This window comes from Chiloscyllium plagiosum, unplaced genomic scaffold (assembly GCF_037043375.1).
Source record: "Chiloscyllium plagiosum isolate Xiang-an unplaced genomic scaffold, Cpla_swu_hap1 HiC_scaffold_28, whole genome shotgun sequence".
Lineage (NCBI taxonomy): Eukaryota > Metazoa > Chordata > Chondrichthyes > Orectolobiformes > Hemiscylliidae > Chiloscyllium > Chiloscyllium plagiosum.
The window spans coordinates 3,327,924-3,341,635 of record NW_028270166.1 but is presented as its reverse complement, the minus strand read 5'-3'; the positions used below and the strand labels follow the sequence as shown (position 1 = coordinate 3,341,635).

General features: G+C 43.3%; 1 protein-coding gene across 10 annotated transcripts in view; it reads left to right on the top strand.

The window, feature by feature from the left end:
* Positions 1–11,282, top strand: part of ssbp4 (single stranded DNA binding protein 4) — a 191,114-nt gene extending 179,832 nt beyond the window's left edge. For 5 of the 10 annotated variants that reach the window (XM_087975887.1, XM_087975884.1, XM_087975882.1 and 2 more), the window contains 5 exons: positions 38–108; positions 3,321–3,399; positions 4,426–4,454; positions 7,959–8,060; positions 10,244–11,282. In XM_087975887.1, coding sequence (XP_087832013.1) covers positions 38–108; positions 3,321–3,399; positions 4,426–4,454; positions 7,959–8,060; positions 10,244–10,294 — 332 coding nt within the window. In that variant the 3' untranslated portion in view covers positions 10,295–11,282. Of the gene's footprint in view, positions 1–37; positions 109–3,320; positions 3,400–4,425; positions 4,455–7,958; positions 8,061–8,694 lie in introns of all 10 variants that reach the window. The other 5 variants (XM_087975886.1, XM_087975885.1, XM_043721526.2 and 2 more) reach the window with 2 other exon arrangements.
* Positions 11,283–13,712: the final 2,430 nt, after the last annotated feature.

Genomic DNA, 13,712 nt, shown 5'->3' with positions numbered 1-13,712 from the left:
CCATTGTGACCTTCAGCTTCTGTTGTTTTCTTCTTAGACTCCACAAACTCCAGTGAGAACATGTACACAATGATTGCGCCATTGGGAGCAGGAAGCAGCCGTTCCAGTGTAAGTCTGTGCCAGTGACAGGGCAAGACAGGGGTATGGCCGCCAAACAATTTAATTCGGTCATAAGTGGCACGGTGGCTCAGTGGTTAGCACTGCTGCCTCAGTGCCAGGGACCCAGGTTCGATTCCGGCCTTGGGTGACTGTGTGGAGTTTGCACATTCTCCCTGTGTCAACAAAGAGAACAAAGAAAATTTACAGTCCAGGAACAGGCCCTTCAAGCCTGAGCTGATCCAAATGTACTGTCTACACCTGTCGGTTTAGACAGGTGAGAACCTCAATCAGGTTCCCCCCTCAATCTCCTCTTTTCTAGTGAAAATAAACCTAACCTACTCAACCTCTCTTCATAGCTAGCACTGTCCATACCAGGCAACATCCTTATAAACCTTCTCTGCACCCTCTCCAAAGCATCCACATCTTTTTGGTAATGTGGCGACCAGAACTGTACACAGTATTCTAAATGCAGCCAAACCAATGTTTTGTACAATTTTAACATGACTTGCCAGCTCTTATACTCAATACCCCGTCCACTGAAGGCAAGCATACTATATTCCTGCTTGACCACTCTATCCACCTGTGCAGCAACCTTCAGGGTAAAATGGACCTGCACTCCCAGATCTCTGTGCTCATCAACTCTTCCCAAGGCTCTTCCATTCGTTGTATAATTCGCTTTAGAATTAGACTTGGCTAAATGCATTCCTCCAGATGCTCCGGTTTCCTCCCACAATCCAAAGATGTGCAGGTTAGGTGAGTTGGTCATGTTAAATTGCCCATAGTGTTGGATGCATTAGTCAGGGTAAATATATGGTAAGGGAATGGGGCTGGGTGGGTTACTTTTCAGAGGGTTGGTGTGGATTTGTTGGGCTGAAGGACCCTTTTCCAAATTTAATCTAATAAGGCCAGAGAAATCTCTGCCTCAGTTGTTTGTCGGCCTCAGTTCCTCTGGATTAAGGTGTGATGTTGAGGCTGGTTTTACTAATCTGACCTCCTGCTCCTAATGAACTCTCCAGTCTCAGGACAGGCTTGTGTATGATGCACACTGCAGTTAAATAGTCTGCTGACATTCACTGACAGCCTTTGCACTTGGCACCAATGAGACTGTAAACAGTGAAGATTGGGACAAAGGAACTCACTTCCACCCAGGAAATCTGAACACATCTCTCCAATAGTTGGCTGCAGAAACCCTGTCCATGTGATCGTTATCTCTGCACTTTACTATTCCAGGATAATCCTGCCTGCTTTCCCAACTATTACCGTCCATGATCCTCAGTTCCTTTAAAGTTCTGCTGCTGTGTATCCTAAATTGCATTCAGCAATCACTCTCTAGATTTAACATTCCATGACCATGTATCCTTCTCCAGCCCCTACATCTCTCCATATCTCTGTCACCTCCTCTATCCCCTACACTCATCCCTATCTCTGTCACCTCCTCCAGACCCTACATCCCTCCCTATCCCTGTCACGCCCTCCAGCCCCTACATCCCTATCCCTGTCACATCCTCCAGCCCCTACAACCCTCCCTATCCCGGTCACTTCCTCCAGCCCCTACATCCCTCCCTAGCTTGATTTGATTGATTTATTTATTGTCACATGTAACTCAGTACAGTGAAAAGTTCTGTTTACAAGCAGTACAGGCAGATCGTAGAAAGCAAGAACATAAAGATCATCGGGTGAGAAATATACTTAGACACAGGCATACAGATTATGTTGCAAAGGGCGTGTACTGGGTGAGATCAATATTAGCAAGATCAACATTATTTGAAGTTAGAGAGTCCATACATCAGTCTAATAACCGGGAAGAAGCTATTCCTGAACCTGTTGATGCGTGTGTCCCAGCTTCTGTATCTTTTGTCTGATAGAAAAGGCAGTAGTGTTACCAGAGTTTGATGGGTATTTGATAATGTTGGCATCTTTTCTGCAGCAGTGAGCTGCGTAAATGGAGTCCATGGATGGAAGGTTGGCTTCTGGGCTGTGCACATGACCTTTTGTAGTTTCCTATGTTCCTGAGCAGAGCAGTTGCCGTATCGCCCATATGCACCCAGACAGTATGCTCTCAATGGTGTATCTGTAAAAGTTGGTGAGGGTCCTTATAGCTGAAAATGTGTTGCTGGAAGGGCTTATGCCCGAAACGTCGATTCTCCTGATCCCTGGATGCTGCCTGACCTGCTGCGCTGTTCCAGCAACACATTTTCAGCTCTGATCTCCAGCATCTGCAGACCTCACTTTCTCCTCGAGGGTCCTAATAGACATGCTGAATATCCTGAGCCACCTGAGGAAGAAGAGGTGGTGTTGTACCTTCTTGACTATTGCATCTACGTGGGAAGTCCAGGACAGGTTGTTGGTTTTCGTCATTCCGAGGAACCTGACGCTGTCTACCCTCTCTACTTCAGCTCCGTTTATGTAGATGGGGGCATGTTCTGCTCCTTTCTTCCTCAAGTCAGTGATCAGTTCTTTAGTCTTCCCCATGTTGACAGGGAAGTTGTTTTTATTGTACCATGTCACCAATCCCTTTATCTCCTTTCTATATTCTGACTCGTCGTTATTAGATATCTGTCTTACCATGGTATCTGGGTCATCCCCTCCAGCTCCTACACCACTCCCTGCACTGATTCTGCATTGATTTTCATCACTGAGCTGTTTGCAGTATCACCTTCAGCTGCCTGGAATTGCCTCACCCAATCTCTCCACCTGCCGTTCCTCTTTTAAGACAATTTTTGAAAGTTCTTAATCATCCAAATAGCATGTTACTAGGTGTCTATTATTACTTGCTAATTCTCTTGTGAAGCACTTAGGGGGAAGAGTGAAATTGCAATCATCAACTTTGATAAGATTCTGAGAAATTCCCTTTTGTGTAATTGCTGTCTAGGAAACGTGACAGCCAGATCCTACAAATAGGAATGTGATCATAACCAGAGAACCCGTTTCTGTGATGTGTATTGAAAGATAAATACTGGTCCCAGGGTTCCAGAGATAAAGCAGTAATTCTGGGACATTTATCATTACCCCAATAGGAGCTTCTCAATACAACAGTATGACACCAAGTTCCAGCGTAATTGAAAGGCTCAATAACTGAGAGATGAGTGTCCATCTGAACACATTGGTCAATGAAGGAATGCTGTAAAATCTAATATTGCAATGACAGGCAACTTGTGGTGGCTCAGGGCCTGAGGTTCCCCGTTCTCATTGTCTAATCAAACCTTTTTTTTTGCATTCAGTTCCAGATGGGTCCAGGAGCTGAGGGCCCATTGGCTGGAATGGCAGGCATGGAGCCTCACCACATGAACGGAACACTAGGTAATGCCACGTGGCCTGGAGTCACATAGAGTAATACCGACCTTAGCCTGGAGTATTACAGAGTAATACAGATGTTATGATGTACCTTGATTTCTCTGTTTGAAAAGGCAGCATAGAAATCATTGTCCCTTCTGGGAACAGATATAAACATTCAGCAATAAGTAAGATATATCTTTCTTTCTGTCATGAAATAATAGCTTTCTTAATACAACTAGGGAGAACCATTGGTGTTTAATACCATAAACATCTTTAATGTAATCATTGGCACATTTAACTGTCAAACCAAGTTTGACATTATTTACTTCAGTCAGAAGAACAGAAAAACAGAATACAGTGGGATGTAAGAATACATTATTGAACTAGATGTATTTTTGCAACAATTGACTATCGTCACACGGTTATCATTAGATTGTTATTGAATTCCGACTGCACCAGCTGCCGGGTTAGGGTTCGAACCCTTCTGCCCAGGACATGAGCCTGGGGTTGTCCAGTTGCTCGTGACATTACCACAACGTCACCACCTCAGGAAATGTAAACACTGAGAAGGATCTCAGTAGGGTAGACACTGAGAGATTGTTTCCCTGGGAGGACAGTGTCAGGAGAAGGAGCTGAGAGGGAGACAAATTCCTTCACCCACCAGGTGGTGAGTCCTTGAAATTCTTTACACCACAGTTAAGGGGGTGCTGTAATCAGTGAATATGTTTAATTCTGATGTGGATGGTCTCTCAGGGAATCGAGGGAAATGGGGAAGATTCAACCCAGAATCAGCCCTGTCCTTATTCAATGGCAGAGCAGGCTTGACCTGCTCCTGCTCTAATTTCTTAACATTGTAACAGAAAGTAATGAAACTCTGCGTCTAGAGTAACACAGAGTAATTTGACCCTGGACCTGAGATAACACATAGTAATCTGAAACAAACACAGAGAATGCTGAAGAAATTCAGCAGGTCTGACAGCCTCTGTGGAGAGAGTTCTTCAAGTCTGCAGTCGGCCTGTAGGTATCTGACTGTCTCTTCATCTTCTGCAGGTACTGCTGATTTGGACGGGTTGTCTAAGGTATGTTCAAAGCTGCTGCAGCTCACTGGTTGTTTATTTGTCTGGCCTGTTGTTTTATTGAGACTACAATAGTCCATTCAACATGACTCATCTATCCTTCTGTCACACTTCACCTCAACATTTTGTTTCATTCATTCTTGGGATGCTTGATCTCGACATAATGGAGTCCTGGAGCCTTAACCAATTCCCTTAGGAACCAGGGGGAAAATTCTCCGTTGGTTGGAGTCAGACCTGGCACAAGGAAAGATGGTTTTAGTTGTTGGAGGTCAGTCTCCTCAGCTGCAGGTTATCTCTGCAGCAGTTTCTCAGGGTAGTGTCTGAGGCCCAAGCATCTTCAACTGCTTCATCACCATTCAAAACTCCTTAGATACTGAAACAGTCCATATCCAAGATCTGGACAATATCCAGGCTTGAGCTGACAAGAACCAGTAACATTCATGCAACACAAATGAAAGGCAATGACCATTTCCAAGAAGAGTGAATCTTCTTTGATGTTCAATGGTATTATCATTGCTGAATTCTCCACTATCAATATCCTAAGGTGTACCACTGACCAGAAACTCAACTGGACCAGCCATATAAATTCTGTTGCTACAAGAGCAGGTCAGAGGTTCGGAGTACTGCATCAAGTAACTCACCTCCTGACTCCCCAAAGCCTGTCCACCATCTACAAGGCACAAGTCAGGGATGTGATGGAATACTCCCCACATGCCTGGATGGGCGCAACTCCAACAACACTCAAGAAGCTTGATACTGTCCCGGGCAAAGCAGCCCACTTGATTGGCACCATATGCACAAACATCCATTCCCTCCACCACTGATGCCCAGTAGCAGCAGTGTGTACCATCTACAAGATGCACTGCAGAAACTCACCAAGTCTCCCTTGGAAGTATGTTCCTGACAAACCTCAACCATCTAGAGGGACAAAGACAGCAGACACATGGGAAGACCTCCCCACGCAAGTTCCCATCCAAGCCATTCACCATCCTGACTTGTGAAAATATATCACCGTTTCTTCAGTGTCACTGGGTCAAAATCCTGGAATTCCCTCCCTAAGGGAATTGTGGGTCAACCTACAGCAAATGGACAGCAGCGGTTCAATAAGGCAGCTCACCCCCACCTTGTCAAGGGGTAACTAGGGATGGGCAATAAATGCTGTGTGTAGAAAGTTTGGCAAAAATGTTACACAAGATCCCATAAACAGAAATAATGATAGTGATACTGATCAGAGGAGCTGTGTTTAGTGATGTTGGTTGAAGGATCAATATTAAGATCCCCAGGAAACTCTTCCTCAAAACAATAAGTCATAGGATCTTTTATACTCATCTGAGCAGGCCAATGTGCTGCATCCACCACCCACTCTGTAGACAGTGCAGCACTCCCTCATCACCACACCGGGAACCTCAGCCTTGATTATGGGCTTCAGTTCCTGAAGTGGAGACACGACTGGCATATTGAGCATGGCTGTGGAGAACATGATCTTGGAACTCCTGAGAAATGTGCTTTCCTCTTTGTCTGAGGCAAGTTACAGCCCCTGGGTCTACACTTGGATCTCCAAGAAATTGGGCTGTTGCACTCTTCAGACTCACCTGGGAGCTCAGTTTAAAGCAAAGACCAGTCAGAGACAGTGTTCCAGTCATATCTGTGTCTGAATCTTGGCCTGTCTGCAATAAGCACAAGTAGCAGTAAATTGACCAGTGAGATTGAGAAGTGACCTTATAGAGGTTTACAAAATCATGAGGAGTATAGATAGGGTTAATGGTAGGTATCCTTTCCCTAGGATGGGGGATTTCAAGATTTGGGGCACATTTTTAAGGAGAGAGGAGAGAGACTTAAAAGAGACATGAGGAGCAATTTTTTTACATAGAGCAAAAAGTTCGCATATGGAATGAACTTCCTGAGGATGCAGTGGATCCGGGTACAGTTACAACATAGAACATAGAAAAGTACAGCACAGGTCCTTTGGCCCACGAAATTGTGTTGAGGTTTAATCCTAATGTAAAATATAATAACTTAACCTACGCACCCCTCAACTCACTGCTATCCATGTGCATGTCCAGCAGTCACTTAAATGTCCCCACCACAGCTGGCAACGGATTCCATGCATTCACAACTCTCTGCGTAAAGAATCTACCTCTGACATCTCCTTTATACCTTCCTCCTAATATCCTCAAGCTGACTCCTTGTACCAGTCAATCCTGCCCTGGGGAAAAGTCTCTGGCTATTGACTCTATCTATTCCACTCATTATCTTTATACCTTGATCAGGTCTCCTCTCTTCCTCCTTCTCCCCAGAGAGAAAAGTCCGAGCTTATCCAACCTTTCTTCATAAGGCAAGCCGTCCAGTCCAGGCAGCATCCTGGTAAACCTTCTTTGCACCCTCTGTATCTTTCTTATAGTCGGGAAACCAGAACTGGACATAATATTCCAAGTGTGGTCTCACCAGGGACTTGTAGAGCTGTAGCAAAACTTTGTGGCTCTTAAACTCGACCTCCCTGTTAATGAAAGCCAAAACACCATATGCTTTCTTAACAATCCTATCCACTTGGGTGGCAACTTTGAGGGATCTATGTACTTGCACACCCAGATCCCTCTATTCCTCCACACTGCCAAGAATCCTGTCTTTAATCCTATATTCAGCATTTGAGTACGACCTTCCAAAATGCATCACTTCGCATTAATCCAGGTTGAACTCCATCTGCCATTTCTCAGCCCAGCTCTGCATCCTGTCTATGTCGCGCTGGAGCCTGCAGTAGCCCTCTATATTACCAACGACACCTCCAACCTTTGTGTCATCTGCAAATTTACTAACCCACCCCTCAACCTCCTCATCCAAGTCATTTATAAAAACTACAAAGAGCAGAGGCCAAAGAACAGAGGCCTGCAGGACGCCACTCAACACTGACCTCCAGGCAGAATACTTTCCATCTACAACCACTCTCTGCCTTCTGTCAGCCAACCAATTCTGAATCCAGATAGCCAAATCTCCCTGTATCCCATACTTCCTGACTTTATGAATGAGCCTACCATGGGAATCTTATCAAATGTAACATTTAAAAGTTACAACATTTTTGGATAAGTACATGAATAGGAAAGATTTGAAGGGATATGGAGCAGGCAGGTGGGACCAGTTTAGTTTGGGATTATGCTCAGCTTGGACTGAAGGATGTTTCCCTTCTGTATGACTCTATCACAGATGTATGTTTAAAAGCATGTGTCAAGCTAATATTCAGTCTCCATCTGGTGGCTGCTTGCTATCATGTTTTCAGTTTCCTGCATCAGTTCCTGATTTTAGTTTGGAATTGTCCTGGATTAATTCTTCATTTTTCCAAGTACAGTTGGAGTTTACTATGGAGATTTAGAGGGATGGTAATTGATGGAAAGATTAGGGGCTGGGGCGTGGGAATTACTAATTGGGAACACAGTGAAGGTTATGAATCAATTAACACAACTCTTCAGATATTAGTACATCAATGATCAATGTTCCTCATCCTTGTCCTTTTAGAATTCACCAAACAACATGACTGGGATGAGCAATCCCCCGGGAACACCTCGTGATGATGGCGAGCTGACAGGAAACTTTTTAAACCCATTCCAAAATGAAAGTGTAAGTTGGCTACACTACAACTTTTCTCACACCTTCCTGTCTCAGCTGTTTTCTTCCAGTTAGTACAAACTCTCCCAGTCTCAGTAGTCAATGCTACTGGATGAAACTGCCAGTCAGTCAGACATTTCACTGATGAGCTTCTAGATGCATCAACATTTGAGGTTGGTCTTTTGGTATTTGAACATGAGAAAAAAAAACATAGGGCTACAGGATAAGAGAGATGACCATGGGGTGGCACAGTAGCTCAGTGGTTAGCACTGCTGCCTCACAATGTCAGGGACCCAGGTTTGTTTCCAGCCTCAGGCAACTGTCTGTGTGGGTTTCCTCCCAAAATCCAAAGATGTGCAGGTGAATTGGCCATGATAAATTGCCCAGAGTGTTCAGGGATGTATAGGTTAGGTGCATTAGTTAGGGTTAAAAATAGGATAATAGGGTAAGGGAATGGGTCCGGGTGCTTTACTCTTCAGAGGGTCAGTGTCGACGTTTTGGGCTGAAGGGACTGTTTCTACACTGTAGGGATTCTATGGAGAAGAGGGAATAATGGGGCAACTCTTTCAAAGAGCTGGTGCGTATACAGTGGGCTGAATGGCTCCTCCGTGAAGATCTTTTCACGTGCTGTGCTTTCATTTTGCAGTACTCTCCCAGTATGACAATGAGTGTGTGACCAAATCCTCAAAAACCGCCTCATCCGATCCTCGTGCAACCCAGCTGGAAGTGAGATTATATTCACATGGGAGGCCAATCCCATTTAAAATAAATCATAATTAATGGACAATGACCAGACTCCAATGCAGTGATGAATCCACAGAGTTACATTGGGACAAGCTGCCTGTGGAGGCCTATGGTTTTCTGGAGGAACTAAAGAGATTACCAACTAGGGGGATGGATGGGGGCAGGGACCAAAGGAGGAGAGTGACAGAATGAAAGAGCAGTGCAGCGTGATCAAAAGACATTTTCTTATCTTAAGATGATTTTTTTTTGTATCAAATGTATTGTCCATTCAGACAACAAAGAAACAAGATTGAGGTCTCAATCTGGAGCAGATTTGAGCAAGCGCACTGTGTGAATATTTCAGCTGCTATGTTTGATCAAACCACACCATCCTGTCTGCAACTCAGTGATTGAACTTGACCTTTCAAAGAAAGTGGATTGGTGAGGTGGGGGCTGGAATTGTACTGACAGCTAATGAGCTGATTTTTTTTCTCTCCAGCTCAATGATGCTTGTGGCTGGGCCCTGTATTTGCTTAGTTCACAAGTACTGACTAGCCCAACTATTAAATCGCAAAGTTTATTCAGACTGTTTACCGGTGTGTAACAGGCTCTTGCAACAGCAAGGGGATAGTAAGTAATGTGCTGGTATCGGCCGAATTGATAACGTTGGGCAGGACACTGACAGAGCGTCCTTGAAATCTTTAAAGTTTATCAAAGACGCCAGGACTGTGTGCTACAGAGCAGCTTCACATCGCAACCAATAACATTTGATAACACAAGCCCATTGCAAGGTGAAACCTAATCTTTTGACCTTGGAAGGAGATAATTGTGGGGCTTCATTGAATTGTACAGGATTGTGGGTAAATTGTTAATTCAGGGATTCTTCCAATAAAGTCACATGGTCAAAGCAGAAAGAAGTTAATTTACTTCAAATCATGCGGAATTAAGAGAAAACTTTTGGGATATTTTAAGGAAGAGTCAGATGAAGTGACGAGAGATGGTGCACTGCTAGGTATTTCTGTTTGGATGGTCCAAGTGTCTCCTATGTCTAGTTCTAAAAACTGACCATTCTCCCAGAGAAGGCAAAGTTTTCTTCAGATTATTCCAGATATTTTTCATGCATTAATGTTGCATCTAATGGAGGTTAATGCTTCCTTTAATCCCCACACATGACAGTTGCTCCTGATCCAAATCTTGTGAAGGAAGCTGCATTACCCTTCTGAATTATTTTTCAGATTTTTCACTATTTATTATTGAGCCAAATTGCAGCATTGAGCCAAATGGATCAGATCAACTACTGATAATCAGTTCCTTGTTCTCTCTGTCTCCCACTCAGCTTCTCTTGCATGCTCTGGCTCTCTAACTTGAGTGCAAACTCTTGCATGTTCTCACACACTTGAAACAATTAAGTTTTAACATTTCCTCTCAAACACTCGCAGTCCCTTTAGCACATTTCATATCTTTCTTTTCAGGAAAGCTGGAAAAAAACCAATGTCCAATCTGTGCTGAAATTCAAGTCCTAACTTCAAGCTTCCCTCAAGGCAGTCGGTTGCTCTTTTCACATTTGATTGTCCATTCCTCAGACACTGATACTGAAGTTGTTGAAATTTCAATCCTAGAAGATTTGCCTTACGTTCCCCCACACCCAGAGCATATGTTGTAGTGGCATTAGTGTTGTCCGTCAGGGTGCCTGCCCAGGTTAGGTTAGTAAGAGGTGACAGGAGTGTCACATATCAATAGTGCATTAACAAGTAATGATGCTGAGGGAATATTGCACTGAGAAACTAACCCTCAGTGAGCTGCAGTGTGAACACACTCTCAATGTGCTGCAAGACCCAGAGTGTAACTAGCACAAAGGGATCATAGAGCTGTAATTGCTGGATACAAAGGGGGAGGGGGGAGCTTTACGCTAGCTAGGGACTACAACCAGACCCCTCAAACTCCTGCCCCATCAATCACTACCCATTAATTGAGAGTAACAAGCTGCAGGACATACTGTGATATCACGGGATCACGTAACTTTCTAATCCTTTCTAGATTCAGTGTGAAATATGTGATGAGTTACTGTGGTGAGGAGGCAGATACCTGTGTACCCAAAATAGACAGAAGTTGGGGGCAAGGTGCTCCACAGACAAGATCACTAAAATTTTTGTATCATGACTGTGGAAGTTACAAAGTTTGCCACTTGATATGAAGGACCTCAGACACATACTGATGAGACTTATTAGATATATCTATTTTAAATTCCTGTATAACTGTACACCCCCAAATTCCTACAGTCTACCAACTGATATTATAATTAAACAGTAAACATTTTGTTATATCCTGAAAGTATTAAACACAAGTTGACTCCTACCCAAGGCAGTTTGCGGATCCCAATCCCATAGACCATGGTTTGCCAGTCACTGTGTATACATATTGTCACCTGTGTATGTTCTTTATATATTGTAAAGATGGTTTAGATGATCAGTTGCATATTAAACTGCATCAATAAACATCAAGGATTCTGATTTCTTATTCAAAACGCAGTTTTCTTTCAACAAGCAAACAGGTCACACAGTTCATTAAAATTGCAGCAGTCTTCCTCTCAGTGAGTTCCTAGCATCTATTCATTTCCACTCAGTTGCTTGTTCCCAAATCCTTATATACACTACACCCCACAAACTTGTTATCCCTGCTCCTGATTCCACCTCAGTCCATAATAGCCCATCCAGTCCTATTTTTCACTCACTTACACATCATAAGGATCAGGGCAAGGAGTGAGTGACATGATAGAGCAGGTAAAAGAGGAAGAGTGGAGAGGAAAAGTGGAAGAAGTGCAAAGACTGGGAAGATCTCACCTTGCTATTGAGAGAAAGGTTTAGGTAATGCTTTCAGATTAAGATGGCAATTAGACATAATCCATAGTTCAGCAAAGATAGGTGACAACACCTCCTCCATTATAATCCTCTACACTGGTGCCCACAAGGCTGTGTATTCAGCCCCTTATTCACTCACAATTGTATGGCCAAGTTCAGCCCTAACTCTATTTTCAAATTTGCCACTGATATAACCACAATGGGTTGAATCTCAACATCAAGACAGAATACAGGAAGGAGATGGACAGCTTAGTGGCATAGTGAAAAGACAAAAATCTCTCCCTCAATGTCAGCAAAATGAAAGGAGCTGGTATTGGACTTCAGGAAGCGGAGTGGAGGACACATCCCTATCTGTATCAATGGTGCAGAGGTGGAGGTGCAAGAAGTCACAGTCGTGAATACAGCCCAGTCCATCACAAAAACCAGCTTTCATTCCATTAACTCCATCTACACTTCCCACTACCTCACAAAAGCCGCCAACATAATCGAAGATCCCTCCCACCCAGGTTATACTCTTCCACTTAATCTATCAGGTAGAATATAAAAAAAGTTTGAAAACAAGTACCAACAGATTTAACAGCAGGAAAAACACTTATCAGACTAAAGAACAAAATTTTCATGTGCTACAGCTGATCATCTTCTGCACCTTCTCTGTAGCTGCATCACTATTCGGCATTCTGTTGTTACCCAGATGTACTTATGAAAGGTATGATTTGCTTAGTTAGTGAAAAGTATTATTTAGCAATACTATCTCAATACATGCACTAATAAATCAAATCCCAGAACAAGTTATGGAGGGTTAGACATTTAAAAGTGCCCATGGGCAGATGCAATTAAGAGGGGATGAGATTTGACTAGTTTCACAACAGTAAACTAAATGTTATCAGAACACAATTAACACAGATTGTACAGATTACTGGATGCTTATTATAAAAAGGTTTTTCAAAGATACTTGTTCCACTTCTGCATTAAAAATGTGTCATATCAGGAAAACTGACGTGGTTCCTTGCATCAGGAAGATTCTCTCAACACTAGTAGCATTCACACTAGAGGAAGTAGATGTTTCAAATCACATATCTATATTCAAGGCTCTGGTATCTGGACCCAGCTCAGTGTTACACCAGATTTTAGATCAGAGTGGTGCTGGAAAAGCACAGCAGGTCAGGCAGCATCAGAGGAGAAGGAAAATGCTGATTTTCCTGCTCCTTGGATGCTGCCTGACCTGCTGTGCTTTTCCAGCACCACTCTGATCTAAAATCTGGTTTCCGGCATCTGCAGTCTTCAGTTTTGCCTCAGTGTTTCCCCATTCTCTTAAATCACTAAAATGAGCCAGTATGTAATAATGCTCCCTAAATCAGTGATTCTGAACTCTATTCCTACAATTGCTGATGAATATTAACTGCCCATGCAACTCAGGCCATCAAAATCTTTTTTTTAAAAAAAAGGTCACCTTGTAACAGTAAAAGGGTACACCATTGAGGTGATGCAGAAGGCAACCTTTTACCTTGGGAGCATGCACTCCAGTCAAACAATCCATAGCTGGTGAAGTAATTACAAACATGTGTGACCTTTGACAAAGTTACTGTAAATAAAAGCTGAAAATGTGTTGCTGGAAAAGCGCAGCAGGTCAGGCAGCATCCAAAGAGCAGGAGAATCGACGTTTCGGGCATGAGCCCTTCTTCAGGAATCTTGTAACTTCTTCAGGCTCATGCCCGAAACGTCGATTCTCCTGCTCCTTGGATGCTGCCGGACCTGCTGCGCTTTTCCAGCAACACATTTTCAGCTCTGATCTCCAGCATCTGCAGTCCTCACTTTCTCCTACTATAAATAAAATGCCGGATAACATGCAGATCATATTTTTAAATATATGGTAACCATCACTTAATTGGGAAACCTTATTTGGCATGGACAAGTTGGACTAAAGGGTGTGCTATGTTGTATGCTTCTAACCCAGAAGACACAGGTATAGACCACCATTAAAAAAGGAAAGTTTGAAAGACAAGGTAAAATAATTGTGAACCACATGAAAAAGATATTGAAGTTTGGGACTCAGCTCCTACTGGTGGAATGACAACGAAGGATA